Source organism: Zingiber officinale, chromosome 2A (genome assembly GCF_018446385.1).
Source record: "Zingiber officinale cultivar Zhangliang chromosome 2A, Zo_v1.1, whole genome shotgun sequence".
Classification (NCBI taxonomy): domain Eukaryota; kingdom Viridiplantae; phylum Streptophyta; class Magnoliopsida; order Zingiberales; family Zingiberaceae; genus Zingiber; species Zingiber officinale.
In genome coordinates this window covers 116,277,690-116,294,331 of record NC_055988.1, presented here as the reverse complement: position 1 = coordinate 116,294,331, position 16,642 = coordinate 116,277,690, and the positions used below count along the sequence as shown (strand labels likewise).

General features: G+C 37.6%; 1 protein-coding gene across 1 annotated transcript; it reads right to left on the bottom strand.

Moving 5' to 3' along the window:
• Positions 1-14: 14 nt before the first annotated feature.
• Positions 15-5,453, bottom strand: LOC122042011 (protein tesmin/TSO1-like CXC 5). The gene is made up of 8 exons (XM_042601921.1): positions 4,861-5,453; positions 4,027-4,128; positions 2,817-2,994; positions 2,389-2,739; positions 1,904-2,007; positions 1,707-1,801; positions 611-1,015; positions 15-422 (listed from the first exon to the last, which is right to left on the bottom strand). Exons 1-8 carry the CDS (start codon positions 5,118-5,120, stop codon positions 208-210), a joined length of 1,710 nt encoding a protein of 569 aa, XP_042457855.1. The 5' UTR covers positions 5,121-5,453; the 3' UTR covers positions 15-207.
• Between the last annotated feature and the right edge of the window lie 11,189 nt (positions 5,454-16,642).

The following is a 16,642-nucleotide window of genomic DNA, read 5'->3' as shown; positions in this document are numbered from 1 at the left end:
TTAACTCGAACTCATCTGGTTTAATTTTCTTATAATTATGCTTTCTCCAACAACACTTACAAGCAAGAGAGAAACAAGTGATTGAAATAATCGAGCGTGGCTTGTATTACACGTCGAACATCACGATCATATGCTGTCAGAATAAATACACAAATGCGGTAATGTAATCTGCTCATCACTATACCTATCTATTTCCCGCTTTCCTACCTACAACTCGAGGTTCTCAGTTTTGGGTTTAATCTCTCCATTCTGCGAGATCGGCCGTCCTACTTGTTGATCATGGTTACTGGAATTAACAGGGTTTGGTTTTGATGTATGAGGTAGCTCTGCAGCAACTGTCGGAGCTCTAGTAAAACCCGCTGCAGGTGATCCATGGAAATCAGATGTGTCAGGTTTCCCAGTCGTGGATTTGAATCTCTCTTCTGTAAACAGTCAAGAATCAAATTTCTAAATTAGTAGAGTCAGAGGATCAAAAGGAAAATTCAAATAATGTGCCACCTTCTACTGTTCTACATATCGGAGAAAAAGATCTAATAAGAATGATGAAAGGATCTAGACTATCAATTATCTCATATACAGTCATTATATTTGCATAAAGATTAACATTTACCTTTGAGTCTTCCAGAAGTGACAATTTTACGCAGGTAGTTCCGAAACTCCAACAACACACACCTTTCTTGCTCTACAAAGATATCGGATGTGCTATGATTGCTGCAAGATGTTAGAGAGGTGCTAGGATATTGAGATGTCATAAACATTGTGTCTTGCTCATCGCACATTAGAGCTAGTGTTCCTGGAGACATTGGCCTCTGCCCATGCTGTGTGTCCTCACAGTCAGCGTCAGTCTCTTCTGCCTTAATTTTGTCTACAAGAACACTGGCTGAATTGTGATCTGTCGACCCAGGCTGAATAATTGGATCCTCTTGTCGCTGAGCATCTTCGTCTTGGTTTGAGGAAGCAATATGAGTTTCAGCATGCTCATCCTTGTCAGTTGAAAAATTTCGTGTTGTTCCCTCTGAAATTTTTTATTCACACGAAGAAATAAAAAGAATGTAGAACAAAGGATTAAAAAGACCATCAAGATGATGATTCACTACTGGCTACATGACCAGAGCATAGAACAGAAGTTCAACTAAGCAAATTGGTCAATTGGCAGAAAGAATTCTAACCAGGAACTGAGGCAATTTCAGCATTGTATCCTTTTTTATGAGCAAATTTTACCATTAGCAAATAAATTTTCCAAAATGAGTGAATCTGGAAACTTCTCCAGATTATCAATGCACATATATATACAAGTTAAAACTAGCAATAAAGCAGAAATAAAAGTGAAATTTTTTGAAATAGAAAGCATCCGACTTGTTTATTCCAACAATTTGGTGAATGGAGGAAATAAGCATTCTAGTCAAGTTTACTGCCAATTTGTCCTCATAGTGGATAATTTGTAAGGCTCTCAATACAAAAGTTGCAACACAACTACAAAATTGCATCCAGTCATCTAATAATCAACCTTAAATGATGTTATCAAAGTGTTTTTAAGCAGAAACATGATGGCTTTTATGACAATCAATGCAGCACAAATAAACAATTTATACTATAGAAAGCCAATTTAGTCACTGCAGAGAACTAAATGGACAGTAGTAATTCATCAACGAGAGTGTAGATATATCCAAGCTGTTGCAACTATCAACTTGTGAAATTAAACATACCAGGAAAAGTTTTAGCTACATGCCCAGATACAACCACCAGCAGCTTGCAGAGGTCAGTTATGTGCTCCGCTTGAACTACATCCGCTAGAAGAGACCTTAGTGGTAACCAATCAAAGTCAAAATCTCAGACACATACAACTAAAGCCTCCAAATTGAAGCTATGAAGCAACAAGATCAATTAAGGCTAATATGTCTACCTGTAAGTGACTTTCGTTGGAGCTGTTGTAGTAGGAGTAGTAGAATGTGTCACACGAACAAAGTTAAAAGAAGAAGCTGGAACAGAAGCCTTCACTTGACTAGCCTGATAATCATTAAAAAATGAACAAAAAAAAAAGATAATGAATGAAAAAAATATATTCATCAAATTGAATATGCTTTAATAATGCATAGTGAACACAGACCAAAAAAAGTCAATAAATTATGTTGGCTTTCTAATTCTCAACTATTAAGGTAAGTACAGGAAAAAAGAATTGGCTCTTGCAAATCTTCATTAATTAAGGTCAATTCAGGAAAATGTTTGTAATGAATTAATATAGTTATTAAATGAAGATCACACAACCTTTACGAACCAAAAGCATAGTGTGTCAATAGGAAAGTCATTTTTGTTGGTTAGTTAATTAAAAAGACTCCAGAAAACCAAGTAAATCACGTACCTAAGATTATTAAAATTCAAGAAGCTCACCTGTGGGAGTTGTGAAAGTCTGTGAAAAGATTGATCCTTTACAGTTGTACCAGTAAAGAGGCTCTGGTTTCTCCTCCTCTTAGAAGATGGAGACATGAACCCTGAGGGACCAATAGCTCCATTCAGGGCTGCATTAGCCTGTTGCATGTAAAGCATGCTTCCATGGTTACTAAGAAAAAGAGCTTTCCTCTCTTCACTGCCTTCAAAATTCTTACAATCCATGCATTTGCAATTATCAGAGCACAGAATATTGGCTTGGAAGCACTCGCAGTACTTCTTGAGGCATCCAGACTTCTTGCAATGGCATCCTTTGTTGTGTTTTCCCACCAAAGGTAATTCTCCTGCCTCATCCTAGCATCCATAGGACATTAGTGTATGTCAGATTAAATGTGAATAAAATTTGCTTTAGAAAAATAGTGAAAGCATACCCTGCTATCCCTAGTCGTGTGAGGGCTACTACCAATCTTTGGCCTGAAGGCATTGGGATTGCGTTCTAGAATAGCTTCAATAGCTTCATGTCTGGCAGCTTCATTTTCAGCATTGTTACAGCAGTTTGTGCAGTTGCAACCATCACAGTATACCCCAGATGCAAAACATTCACAATACCTATAAAACACAATGAGATTCACTTAAAGATATTAAACAAACTTGATAGAAATGGATGATAAATATGACAAAGTCAGCCGCTTTAATCGGATTGCGACAGAAAATGCAGCTAGGGTGCCAAAAATATGATTTCATGTAAAGAGGACCAATATAAACTGTAATTTATTCATGCGTGACATTCTGTGTGATACATACCATTGAATTTAGGGCATGGTAAAACAGGAACACAGTTTTTCACATTAAGTCATTTTTAAAAGAACCAAAATGAAGGCTTTAAGCATTAGTTCAATCATACCTCATGTAGAGATCCACCACATGCAAGAATGTAAATAAAAATGAATATTGTGTTGTTTTATATATGAAGGAGCAGTAGATTATTGTTGTTTCAATGTATTCTCAATTGACCTTTTGTTCTTGTTTTGTGAATGAAAGATGAAGGCTAGCTGCATTTAGAATGCAATCTCTAGATATCAGTAGATGCAAACTTTTCACCAAAGCAGTATGCTTCATAGAATCTATCTTGCTGTGAGACTGGTGATATGGGCGCTTGGAGTGAGCGATATCACCTTTTTGCTACAATAGAATCGGTTGTGAATCCTCTTTATGCAAGGAGGTGAACATGATAATCTGTCCCCTCATAAACAATATCCAAAAACTACATCATGAAAGCATGCATATTAACATCAGAGAACTTTATCAAGCAGAAATTCTCAATTAGTTAAGAAACAACATATGTTTAACTTGAAAAAGGAAATGACACTTCTTAACTACTAAAATACACTCAATCTGTAATCAAAGTGATGTAGCTTCGAGTACTTCACCAATATTACATAATTTAAAGCTCTTTCAGCACACACCAAAAATGACATTACTTTGGCCAATTAAACATGATATTAAGTACCAGCTTACCAAATAAAGCATAATATATACATATAGGAAATGTATGTAATATCGACAAAATAGCATTCTTGTAACTGGAACATTGAATATGCATCATAAAAAATGATTATAAATTGTACTCCATTGACTTACAATTTCAAGCATCTTGAATGTTTGCAGTTGCAGTTCTTCTTTCTAGGAGTGCCTTCTTTTGTTTCATATCCCGGTCGTGATCGTTTCTTTGGGGATTCTGGCCTGATGAAGAGAAAGAGTATGACCAATAATTTAATATCAAATGTAAGTACCAATTGACTACAATATTTGCAAGGAGTTTCAAAAATCTTCAGAGGATACCATACTTCTTATTTGATTGTATTTGCACATTTCCTCAGTAATGACATACAAACTCAAAGATTTAACTTAACCCATCAAGTACAAAATAGAGGCTTAACTGGAGAAAATAATCATGCTATCCATTTTCATTAGTTGCTTAAAAATTTAGAGTTTACAACAAAATATACAGATTTTCCTGTTGCTGCATCAAGCTTCAAAATAAAAACTTTTAGGGACGCCCGTCCCTCAATTATCAATCCCATCCTTCAACTCAGTTCTAACATTTATTTTTTCAAAACTTTCAAGGAAGTTTTTATATATTCTCGAATCGAATAACATTTCATTTTTGAAAATTGTTGAAGAAAGAAGATATTCTCAAAAAAGGAAGGACGCCCTGGCCTACTCAAAAATTGAAACTTGATTCAAAATGGAAATTTGGGAATCACAATGTGAGAGAAATCATAAATTGTAAAAGGAGAAGCATTCCTGAAATTAGAAGTACGCATCCTAAAACCTTCAGTACAGGTCCCCAGTAGAAAATCAACAAAGAAGTGGCATCATCACAAGAAACCTAGCCGACAGGCGGGAAAGAAGCGACGGAACTACGAACGATCAAGCAACAACTACAACTTAATCCCATATAGACGAACTTACACGGGAAAAGGAACCGAAGGGCGGGAGGCCGGCAGCGGAGACAGCGTCGGCATGGGAACTGGCAGCGATTGTTGCTGCGGCTGAGGCGGCGGCAGCTGTTGTGGCGGTTGCTGTGGTGGTTGCTCAGGAGGCACCGAAGCGTTTGCAGGAGCAATAGAACTCGGATATTCGGAGGTGGTGAAATCCAGCTGACGGACGGGCTTTTTCGGAGGGAAATCCGACGAGGCCGATGTGGGAGCAGGCGGATTCCCTGGCTCCATCGGAGCCCTCGAATCGGAGTCCAAGGATTTAAACAAGGGAAGCCTCCAAAGATGCCTCGGAGCGGCCTCAGATCCCAGCGGCAAAACCGAGCCCTCGGTTACGTCCGGGAATCCAATCAATTCGCCTCCGCAGATCGAGAGGCGAGGCGGGGAGATCGAGAGAGGGAAGTGTCCTTCGGAAGTCGGAATCGGAGGGGGAGGAAGGAGAACGGCGGCGGCGCAGGGAAAGCGCGAGGTTTTTTCAATCGGATGCGGGAAATTTTGGAGTGGAAGAAGAATGGGGAAGGAGGCGAGGCCAAGACGAGGAAGTAAATAGCTTTCTCTTCTCTCTCTTCTTTTCTTTTTCTCTCTCTCTTTCCGCTCCGCTTGAAATCAAATTCAGATATTTGACGGACAAGATTCGAGTCGCTAAAATATCGAACAGTTAATAGAAGAGGAAAAGATCTGACGGTTAAAATTCATAGGTCTTGTTAGGGGCCGTCATTGGCCGTCGGATTCTATTAGATTTAATAATTTGTTCTTGTCTTTGTTAAGATATGTATTTAATTAAAGATACGATATAATTGATCGAAATTGAAAGTTTAGTTGGATTAATTTAAAATTTTATTTTTTTTAAAAAAAATATTAATTAATTCAATTAGTTTGGTTCAATTTCGAATTTAAAATTTAAGATATCAATTTAACTCGAAATGAATTGTTAGACTTTATTTGTCAATTCAATCCGGATTCAAATGTTTAACATATAAAAAAATAAATTATTTAAAGTTTTGACAGAATTAATAGATTATTTAATATTTGAACGTTTAAAAAAAAACAATTTTCATTTAATCGATTATTGACTCCCAATAGATGTGAGTGACGCTTGAGAAAAATAACAGGAGGGTGAAACTCATCTTGCCGTCCAAATTGGAGAACGGACGGTAAGATATGTATTATCTTGATCGAGAAATAATAAACAATACTAACACGTGCATTACATAAGGAGTCTCAGCCCTCAATATATGAGATATATATTTTTTTAATATTAGTTTATAAATATAATATATGTGGATTGCAATTCCATATTGATCTACATTACACTACTTTTGAGTTTTAGAAATTATATATGTACTAAGGTTCTAAATAATATCAACTATAATCCCACATATTGTTTTAGAATTAACACAAAATTATAGAATATAAAACACTAGCATAGATAAGAAAACATTATGTATCTTTATGTTATGAATAATATATTTTATTGGATGTACATATTATTTACAGGTTAATATTATATTATGTAACCTCTATTATCTTATTATCTCCCATTACTTTCCATTAACTCAGGGTACATTTGCCATTAACTCAGGGTACATTTGCTAGGTAGGATAGGATAAGTGATATCTTATGAATTAAATATTATCCCATATTCTTCTCATTTTTTTTGGTAGGATAGGAATCATAAAGTAAGTTATAATTGGTATGATAAATAATCAGTGGCTCTATAAATTGAGTAGGGTAACAACTTTTTCTATCCCATCTACGATCATATCCCACTTACTAAACACATCCTTATAGTCATGGAGTCTTGTAACCTACAATATAGAAGATGAAAGGTGTATGAATAGTAGCTTATGTAAAAGAAATATGAATGGACACAAAAAAAGAAAAGAAGTGAACTTTTGCTCTTTAAATTACTCTCTACTCTACCCTTATTTGTAGGATGTTATATAGTATTTCATAACATGTTATCAACACGAGTCTTTAGTCTGCTCTCACAATACTCCTTTTTGGTTTAGCACCTTAAGTTTGTTTTGTTTCTTGTTTGTAATTTGTTTTATCATGGCTAATCTCGTAAAGTTTGAGTTTGTGGCTCTTGACATATATATCATTAGAAAGAACTACTACTTATCATGGGTTCTAGATGCTGCAATTGATCTAGATGCGAATGGGCTTGGTGAAACTATAAACGAAGGAAATAAAGTCATTGGTTAAGAAAAATGTCATTTTTATCGGTCATCACCTTCATTGAGATCTAAAAACTGACTATTTAACAATGAAGGACTCATTTGTCTTATGGATAAATTTAAAGGAGAGGTAAGGCCCCCAAAAAACCGTCATTCTTCCAAAATCTCGTTACAATTTGATGCACTTAAGTTTGTAATATTTCAAGAGTATAAGTGAGTATAATTCATCAATCTTTCAAATCAATTCACAATTGAAATTATGTGGATAAAAAGTAACTAATGAAGATTTATTGGAAAAAATATTCTCTACTTTTCATGTATCTAATGTACTGATACAATAGAAATATCGTATGATGCGATGGTAAAGGGAGGGTTCGTTCAATTCAGGTAAGAAGCAGGGTTACTTGCCAACATGGAGTCAAAGTCAAGATGGTCAACACCATGAAGTCAACAGGCTCGCCTATAATGGTCGAGCGGAGGTCGACTACCATTGCCGATCGGAGCAGCAATGTCCGATCGGCAGATGGTTTCTCTGAACAGAACGCTACAGCCAGATTGTCAAGCCGTCGGTACGGATTGAGGAGTACGAGCTGAGGCCGACCGAGTGGAGGTGTCCCCAGCCGAGTAGCTACCCCGCTCAGCTGAGCAGAGGGATCATTGACATATCTCTTAATATCATTCTGGGAGACAGTGCCGCTGACACAAGGCATAGTGTTAGTACCTTGTGGTAGTTTTGATGTGATTAACCAAGTCAAATTAGGTCATGTTGGTGTTTAACCCTGTGTCTTAGTGTGCGGGAGCTTAGGAGCACAAGAAGTCGAGTGGAAGACACGACTAGCGAGAAGGACAGCACGAGAGAAAGTCGACGGGCTCGATACATCTAAGGGACGAGGTACTGCGGAAGAGTACACCGGCGGACGAGAAGGACGCACGCGGCGGTCCGAGAGACGAGAAGCCGGAGCGGAAGCCTGCTCGAGGAGAAGGTCGGAAAAAGGGTTCGGGTGAGCCTTATTCTGGTTGGCCGAAATCACTCAGGCGATCGGAACGAAAAGAGCATAACGTAACTGTATGCGCTACTAGAGGCGCCTTCAAAGGAAGTTGAAGGCGCCTCCACACCTTCTGTGGAAGGTGTCTTCTATGAACAGTACGAAGATACCTTCTAGCCCTATGGAAGATGCCTTCAACCAGACAGATTTTGTCGTTAGCAGTGGATAAACTTTTATCCACTGGCGCCTTGCTGGAGGCGCCTTCCAGCCTTATAGAAGACACCTTCCAACTCAGGATAAGATTTTCCAGGGGCTATAAAATGATCCCTTGACCTAGGAAATAGAACACAACACTTATAATTGAATCTTCTTGAGTTTTGTACTATAATTGAGTGTGCAAATTGTTGCAAAGAGGCTTCTCCGCCTGAATAAAAGTTTTAGTATGTTTTTAACTTCCTTGGATTAACAACCTCCCTGGTTGTAACCAAATAAATCGATTGTGTATCTTTTTCTTTATTTAATTTCTTAATTCCGTTTATGCAGGTGTTAGATTTAATTACGCTATAAAAATTCGAGGAAGGTTCATTTTTGATTGCAGGGATATTCTCCCCCTCTAGCTTGCCACTACCGAGATCAATAGGTGGTATCAGAGATAAGTTCGCTTCGGGAGGACTAACTACCGAATGAAGCATACGAGATGGCCGAATCAAACATCTACCCACCAAAGTTTGAGGGGGATTTTGCCAACTAGAAAAAGAATATGGAGGTATTTTTCAAAACTGATTTCGATTTGCTTTTAATAATGGAATTTGGTTTTGTAGCACCCGAAGGCAAAGAAAAATACCACTGGACCAAAAAGGAGCAGGCCGATTTTGTAGCAAACGACAAAGTAGAGTTTCATCTACTAAGATTCTTACCACCACAAGAAGTCAACCAGATCGAAGCCTAAGTCTGTGAAGGAGCTCTTGGAGAAATTCCTAGAACTACACGAAGGAACCTCGAAGGTGAAACTCACGAGATGAGATCTGCTGAGAAACCAAATCAACAACATCAAACTGGAAGAAGGCAAAACCGTTGCACACCTTCACTCAAGGATCAAAGAGCTCATCACTGGACTCACGAATCTCGGAGAAAAGGTAAGTAACCGAGATTCGCTAAGGTACGCTCTTAACTCATTCCCTAAAAATATTGAATAAGCATCATTAGTAAATGTTTATTATATATCTAAGGATCTAGATTCAACTACTTTAGAATAATTATTTTCAACTTTTGAAGTCTATGAAATGAGATGTGCAGGTCCGAAGAAGGAGCATAACATTGCCTTAAAGGCAAAGACAGACGAACAAAATTCAGAATCTTCTCTCGATGATAATGAAACAACACTAATGGTACGTAAATTTAAAAAGTTATTTAAAACTAAAAGATTTAATCAAGTGCAGGGTAGAAAAAGAAGGATAAGATGTCATCACTGCAATGAAGAAGGGTATATGAAAGATAATTGCCCTAAATTGAAAGACAAGGACAAGAGCAAGAACAAGAAGCCGACCCAAGCGAACAAGTACAATAATATAAAGGCGACGTGGGACGAAACGTCATCTGAATTAGAAACTGAAGCCATCGCCGAACTTGCGCTAGTGGTAACACCAAGAAGAAGGAGACGAAGTAAGCTCGTTCGAAATGAGCATCGAAAGCATCAATGAAGGGGGAGTGACATCGAAAGAACGTCGTACTTCAGGGGGAGCTTTGAATCATGGGATCAATAAGGTAAGTCAAGTACGATCTCTTCCTTCTGGCAAGTTATTTCAGTTTATAAAACTATTAACTAAAAATAATTATAAATTAGAAACAGAAATTAAAGAATTAAAATCAGCTCTAGCTAAATCTTGTCGATTAGAAGAATTTGATAAAATAAAAAATAAAAATGAAAGCTTGAAAAATGGAATGGGTGATGCTTTGATTATTCGAAGTTGAGTTCACCCGAACACAACTCCAACCTTCTCCTCGAGCTAGCTTCTACTTCGGCTTCTCGTCCCTCAAAAGTGTTCTGCGCGTTCTTCTCATCCGTCGGTGTACTCTTCTATAGCTTTTCATCTCTTGGATGTATCGAGTCTGTCGACTCGCTTCCTGTACTATCCTTCTCATCCGTTGCATTTTTTGCTCAACTTCTTGTGCTCCTAAGTTCATGTACACTTAGACAAAAGACATTAAATACAAATATGACCTAACTTTAACTCGGTTGACCACATCAAAAATATCTCGGGGTACTTACACAGTCGACTGGTCCACTTCGGTTGAGAGAATAAAAATATTCTATTCTCTTCCAGTCAACTAGTACCAGTCAATTGATGAAGACATCAGTCAACTTATCACCTTGGCTGAGCAAATAGATTGCTGAACTTGCTATTTCTCAACCATCAGTCGACTAGAACATACATCAGTCGACTGGTAAACCCTAAGCCTAGGATTTTACCCCGAGTACAATCTCTCAGCACTAATCCTCGCCCACACAACTTTGACATTGTCTTTTAGCCTCCTCCATCATCCTTGCATCCCTCAGATGTTTTCTTATCCTTTACGCTTTGCCTTCAAGAGCTTCTTTCAGCCTTGTCCTTTGTTGTCGGATCTTCCATTGCCAAGGGGATCTTCACCTCCAGAACTTCAACCTTGCTAAGAACTCCTCGCTCCAAGACTTCATCCTTGCCAAGAGCTCCTCGCTTTGGGACTTTATCCTTTCCAAGAGCTCCTCGCTCCAGTTCTTCATCCTTGCCAAGTCACAATTGGACTTACGTTGCCAAGACTCACACCGCCAAGCCTCCACACTTGGACTTTGCCTTGTTGTACCTGCATCCTGCATACTCACAATGCATATCAAATACAACAAATAACCTAACTAAATATTTACCCAAACATCAAAATCTAGGGTCACATTGATTACTCAAACAACCATTGCTTTTAAGAACAAAGCTCCCAGTATCTACTTACAAACTTGGTATTTTGCATGCTGCAATATTAATTTGCATCAGGCCAACAAATTATAATAATTTTTCTGCCCAACAAATCGTTGTTGTCCAGAACTAGATATTTCCTATCTTAGAATTTTTGGATGTTTGGTCTATGTTCTGATAACTCCACCACAACGCACAAAGATGGGACCTCAAAGGAGGTTGGGAATATATGTTGGGTATGAATCCTCATCTATAATAAAGTTTATTGAGCCAAAAATTAGAGATTTATTTATGGCTCATTTTGTTGATTGTCATTTTGACGAATTCATATTCCTTGTATTAGGGGAAGATAATAAATAGTCTGTTAAGAAAATTAATTGGAATGAATTATTATTATCTCATTTTGATCCTCATACAAGAGAATGTGAACTAGAAGTTAAAAAGATAATTCATTTATATTGTTTGACAAATTAATTGTCAAATTCTTTAGTGACCCACAATGGATGACCAAATCACATGTACCAACTGCTAATGCTCCAATTTGAATTAATGTCCATGAAGGGCTAACTACCATTAATAATGAATTAAAGGCATAGTTAAAATGTGGTAGACCAATTGGTTCTAACGATAAAAATTCTCAAAAGTGAAAAAGAGCAAATAATGTTGATGGTCAAATCGAGGTACAAACTCCTAAAGAGTTTCCCAACATGACAAATAATAAACTTCTAAAAGAAGTTTAGGTACTTGAAAATTCTGATAATCATGATATCTCAATAAATTATGTTGTGATTGGGGAAAGATGAAATCGATGTGCAATTGACGTCAATGATAAATTTGTCTATGCTATAGTAGTTGCAATAATGAATGAAAATGAGGATCATGAACCAAAGTGTGTTGATGAATGCATACATAGAGATAATTGGTCAAAATGGAAAGATGCAATTCAAGCTGAGTTAAGACTCATTGGAAAAACGTAAAGTTTTTGGGCCCGTAATGCGCACACCTAAAGATGTGCAACCAGTGGGGTATGATTGGGTATTTGTGTAAAAATGAAATAAGAAAAAGGAAATTGCGCGATATAAGGTACAACTTGTTGCACAAGGTTTTTACCAAAGACCGAGTATTGATTATGAGGAGACATATTCTCCTGTGGTAGATGTGGTAATTTTTCGTTATTTGTTTAATCTGGCTACAAATGAACGGCTTGATATATGTCTTATGGATGTTGTGACAACCTATTAATATGGCTCACTTGATACTAATATTTATATGAGAATCCATAAAGGATTTAAATTGCTGAAAGGACATGATTCTAATTCTCGAGAACTTTATTTGATTAAATTATGCAAATTTCTTTATGGTTTGAAGTAAGCTAGACGCATGTGGTATAATTGACTTGGTGAATCTTTGATAAAACAAGGCTATATGTATGATCTCATTTGTCCATGCATTTTTATTAAGAGATTTGAATTTGAATTTGTTATCATTGTTGTTTATGTTGATGATTTAAATATGGAACTCATGAAGAGATTGAAAGAGCTATTATTTATTTGAAGCAAGAATTTGAAATGAAAGACCACAAAATTTTGTCTTGGTTTGCAAATGGAACACTTAGAAAATGACATCTTTTTACATCAGTCGGCTTATACAACCAAAGTACTTAAAACATTTTATATCCAGTCGACTTATACAACCAAAGTACTTAAAACATTTTATATGGATAAAGCACATCTGTTGAGCACACCTATGATGGTAAAATCATTTGATGTGCATAAAGACCCTTTTCAACCCCATGAAAGTGATAAAGAATTACTTGGACTAGAAGTACCATACCTTAGTGCTATTGGAGCATTAATGTATCTTGCAAGTCATACATGTCTTGATATATCATTTCTCGTGATTTTACTTGCAAAATATAATTCTTCACCGTCACAAAGACATTGGAATAATGTTAAACATATTTTTCGATACAGTATACCGCACATATTATATTGAAATATACTAAACTATACCAATTTAATGGTATACCGAAAATTTTGGTACGGTATAATACTGTACTGAAATTTTCGATATCAATACCGGTATAACATTTATATCAAAATTTTTAATATACTACATCGATACCAAAATTTTATACTAAACGGTATGAAATTTAACCACACCGAAAATTCAATATAGTATCATTATGATTTTTGTGTATACTGAATATTTTGGTATAATATACGATATAGAAAACAAAATTTGGTAATTTTGATATGCCACCCTACTTATAGGTAATGCAAATGCTAGATATTTATCTAATCCTCATAATGCTTGATCACAAATGGGGGTATGTATTCACACATGATGGTACAATTATTTCTTGACGTTTTATGAAACAAACTATAGTTGCTACTTCTTCTAAGCATGCTGAATTAGTGGTGATTCATGAAACAAGTCGATAGTGTGCTTTGTTGAGATTTGTTATCTATCATATTCGAGTAACATGTGGCCTACTGCCAAACAAAGAAGTACCTACTATATTGTTCGAAGATAACTATTTGTATTACTCAATTAAAGGAAGGATATATCAAAGGCGATAGAACAAAATATATTTCACAAAATTTTTTTCATTCATGATCTTACAAAATTAGTGTTCAACAAATTCATTTGAGTGACAATTTGGCGGACTTGTTCATAAAATCACTACCGACTTTAACATTTGAAAAGATGATTCATAAGACTGGAATGATGATTGAAAGATGTTAAATGATATGCTCAAGAGGGGAAGTTATACACTGTACTCTTTTTTCCTTAACTAATTTTTTCACATTCGGTTTTTTGGTAAGGTTTTTAATGAGGCAATGTTACATTTCAAAGATGAACATCCAAGGGGGAGTATTATGAATAATATATTTTAATGGATGCCCATATTATTCACATGTTAATGTTACAAGATGTAACCTCTATTACCTCATTATCCCTGATTATTCTCCGCTAACTCTCATAGTTATGGAGTCCGGTAACTTATAATGTGGAAGATGAAAAATGTATACATTAAGCCTATAAATACTAGCTTATGTGACAGAAATATGAGTGGACAAAAATGAAAAGAAGTGAACTCTCTCTAAATTACTCTCTACACAATCCTTATTTATAGTATGTTATGTAGTATTTAATAAGAATGCATTAATTTTTGATAATTGTAGTTGCATATTTTTTGAAGTTTTGTATACAACATTAATTGGAATCACCAACTGAATCTATATGATGCGGTGAGTAGAGGAGAAGGCACATGTAGACGAGGATATTTTCAAAATTTCACTTTTTCTTTTCTTTAAGAGTGTGTTTGATTCAAGCATACCCTAAGTTATATGATTACCTAGTAATCACATAATTAAGATTATAGTCTTCCATGCACTATCTCAGCCAGTGGCTCAGGCGAAGAACATCAGCTAGCCCAGCTATGACATGTTCTCACTAAAAAAATCTGCAATATTGCTTCCACCAGACAACAATGGCAGCTCTGATATATCACCCTCTGTCGATAATATGGCAGAGACTAACTCGTTAACCATAGTTATGTTTTTTGTCAAGATAGAAACTAAGCCCCCTTTCAAACTAATCGAGCATCTCATGTGTAACTCATTTGGCCAAAGTCTTTGTAAAAAATATCATGTCGAATAAGAAAATAAACACATCCTAATAAGAAACCAGACTCGATTTAGGAGGAAAACTTTGCGTCAAATGGTATCATCGTGGACGAAGTATACAAGAAGGCTGGCAACTCGATTGAGTCTTTTCCCCTAGTAAAGTAAAGAAAACGAAGAATACACATTGAGTAAAAAAGTTACTTGCATGTGTTTAAAATAAATAAAGCTAAAAAAAAGTACGCATTTAGTCCAGCTACATATTGAACTTTGCTAGAAATCAAAATTGCCCCTGACTATGGTGCAACAATAGAGCATCTAATAAGTTATTACTCAGATATTATAGTTCGAGCCTTCTTAGCTATGACGAATTTACAAAAAAAAATTTCGCACAATGAGAACTAAGAAAATCATGCCGGGATGATCTTTGGGAGAAGATGGGACGACCCGCCCCGTGGGGAATCGAGCTCCATGCCAGCAATGACGCGAAGCCAATTCCAGCAACTCCAGGTCCGCGATGGCGAGCTTCCTCGGCCCAGGGTGGTGTAAACGAGAAGAAAGGGCAAGATCGGAGGATAACAACCCCTAATCGAGATCCGATGAACCAGCTATGATGAAATCGCGAAAAGCCCCGACGTTTGTGGCTTCACTCCTAGATACTCACAAGTAGGATTGTTAGGTGAACAATAAAAAATAGGTGCTTGTGAATCAGATTTCTGCTTGCATCAAGGGATTGAACTGGTTTGGTTACTCAACGCGAGGAGGGAGTCGAGGTCGAGAGTGCCAAGCCGATCCGCGTATCATCCTAGCCCACGTGAAGAACTCCGAATTGTAGGGGATCGCGAGACCATCGGAGGGAGCGAAGTCATGCTCCTCCTCCATCCGACGTAGCAACTCCTCAAAGGCCGACAAGTTGAGCAACGACATAGGGATCTCAATCCTCTGATAGGCCACGGGGGAGATGCGCAGGTTGCGGAGGGTAATTTTTGAGAGAAAAAAATCGTTAACCAATTGGTAAAATTCTTACATTTTCAAGATTTTTTGATTCCGGATTATATTGTAAAATTGCTAACATACGAGAATCATTGGAATTACTTATTATCTAAACCAAATAAAATTTTTGACTATAACTCCCAACTAAACACACCCTAGGAGGGCTGGGTTTTTCAGTGGCAGGGGTGCACGCCGCTGCTATTGCACGGGTGTATGTCTCTGCCGTCGCACGGGCGTACGCTGCCGTCGCACTGTGAGAAATAATCCTCTCCACGTCATTTTTTTTTTTATATCTTGATAATTAGTTATTACTTGGTCTAGATCCTATTTTTATGGATCTCATCTAGATCCTATTTTTATGGATCTTGTGTTCGTGCTCTTATCATTTGTGATGCTATATAAAGAGTCCTAGAGGCATGTAGAAGGCATCTCATTGTAAGGTTTTCTTTCATAAGTCAAGTTCCTATTTGTCCTATTCTTCTTGTTTCTTCTTGTGTGCTGTGTGCTTTGAGTGTGCTGTCCTATTCGATTCTAGGCCAACACGCACGAGTGTATGTCATCGGCATTGACGCCGCCGCCACACAGGCACACGTCGCCACCGCAAGGGGTCTTCTCCCTCTTCGTTTTCTCTGTTTCATGCACACCGCCTTCGTCTCATGCTGCCCTCGCACCACAGCCGGCCGACGCTACCCTCCGGAGCGCTGCTCTCCGACACCGCCTCCCTTTCTTCCTCGTCACAACGATCATCCACCATCGCTGAGAAGGCACGCCTTTGGCTCCCCTTCCCGCTGAGCTCTTAATGCCCCCACCTCCTCACCGGCACACCAACAGTCCACGCACGCTTTGTCGCTCCCTTTCATGTCACAAGGCACGCGCCATCTCCTTCGTCGGCCAGCTGTTCCCTTTGCCAGAGGCCTCGCCGTCGCCTCCCCTCCGGCGAATATCGCCTCTTCTACCCTTTTTCCGTCCGTTGCTGGCCATTGCTGCCTCGGGTTTTGCCGCCCCCAACAGCCTTTGCCTCCT

Excerpts from the sequence above, each read along its gene's own strand:
- LOC122042011 (XM_042601921.1), bottom strand. The coding sequence starts at position 5,120 with ATGGAGCCAGGGAATCCGCCTGCTCCCACATCGGCCTCGTCGGATTTC. Across the intron at positions 2,995-4,026 it reads CATTCAAGATGCTTGAAATT|GTATTGTGAATGTTTTGCAT; the intron begins GTAAGTCAATGG and ends TGTGTTTTATAG. Across the intron at positions 423-610 it reads CACTTCTGGAAGACTCAAAG|AAGAGAGATTCAAATCCACG; the intron begins GTAAATGTTAAT and ends GACTGTTTACAG.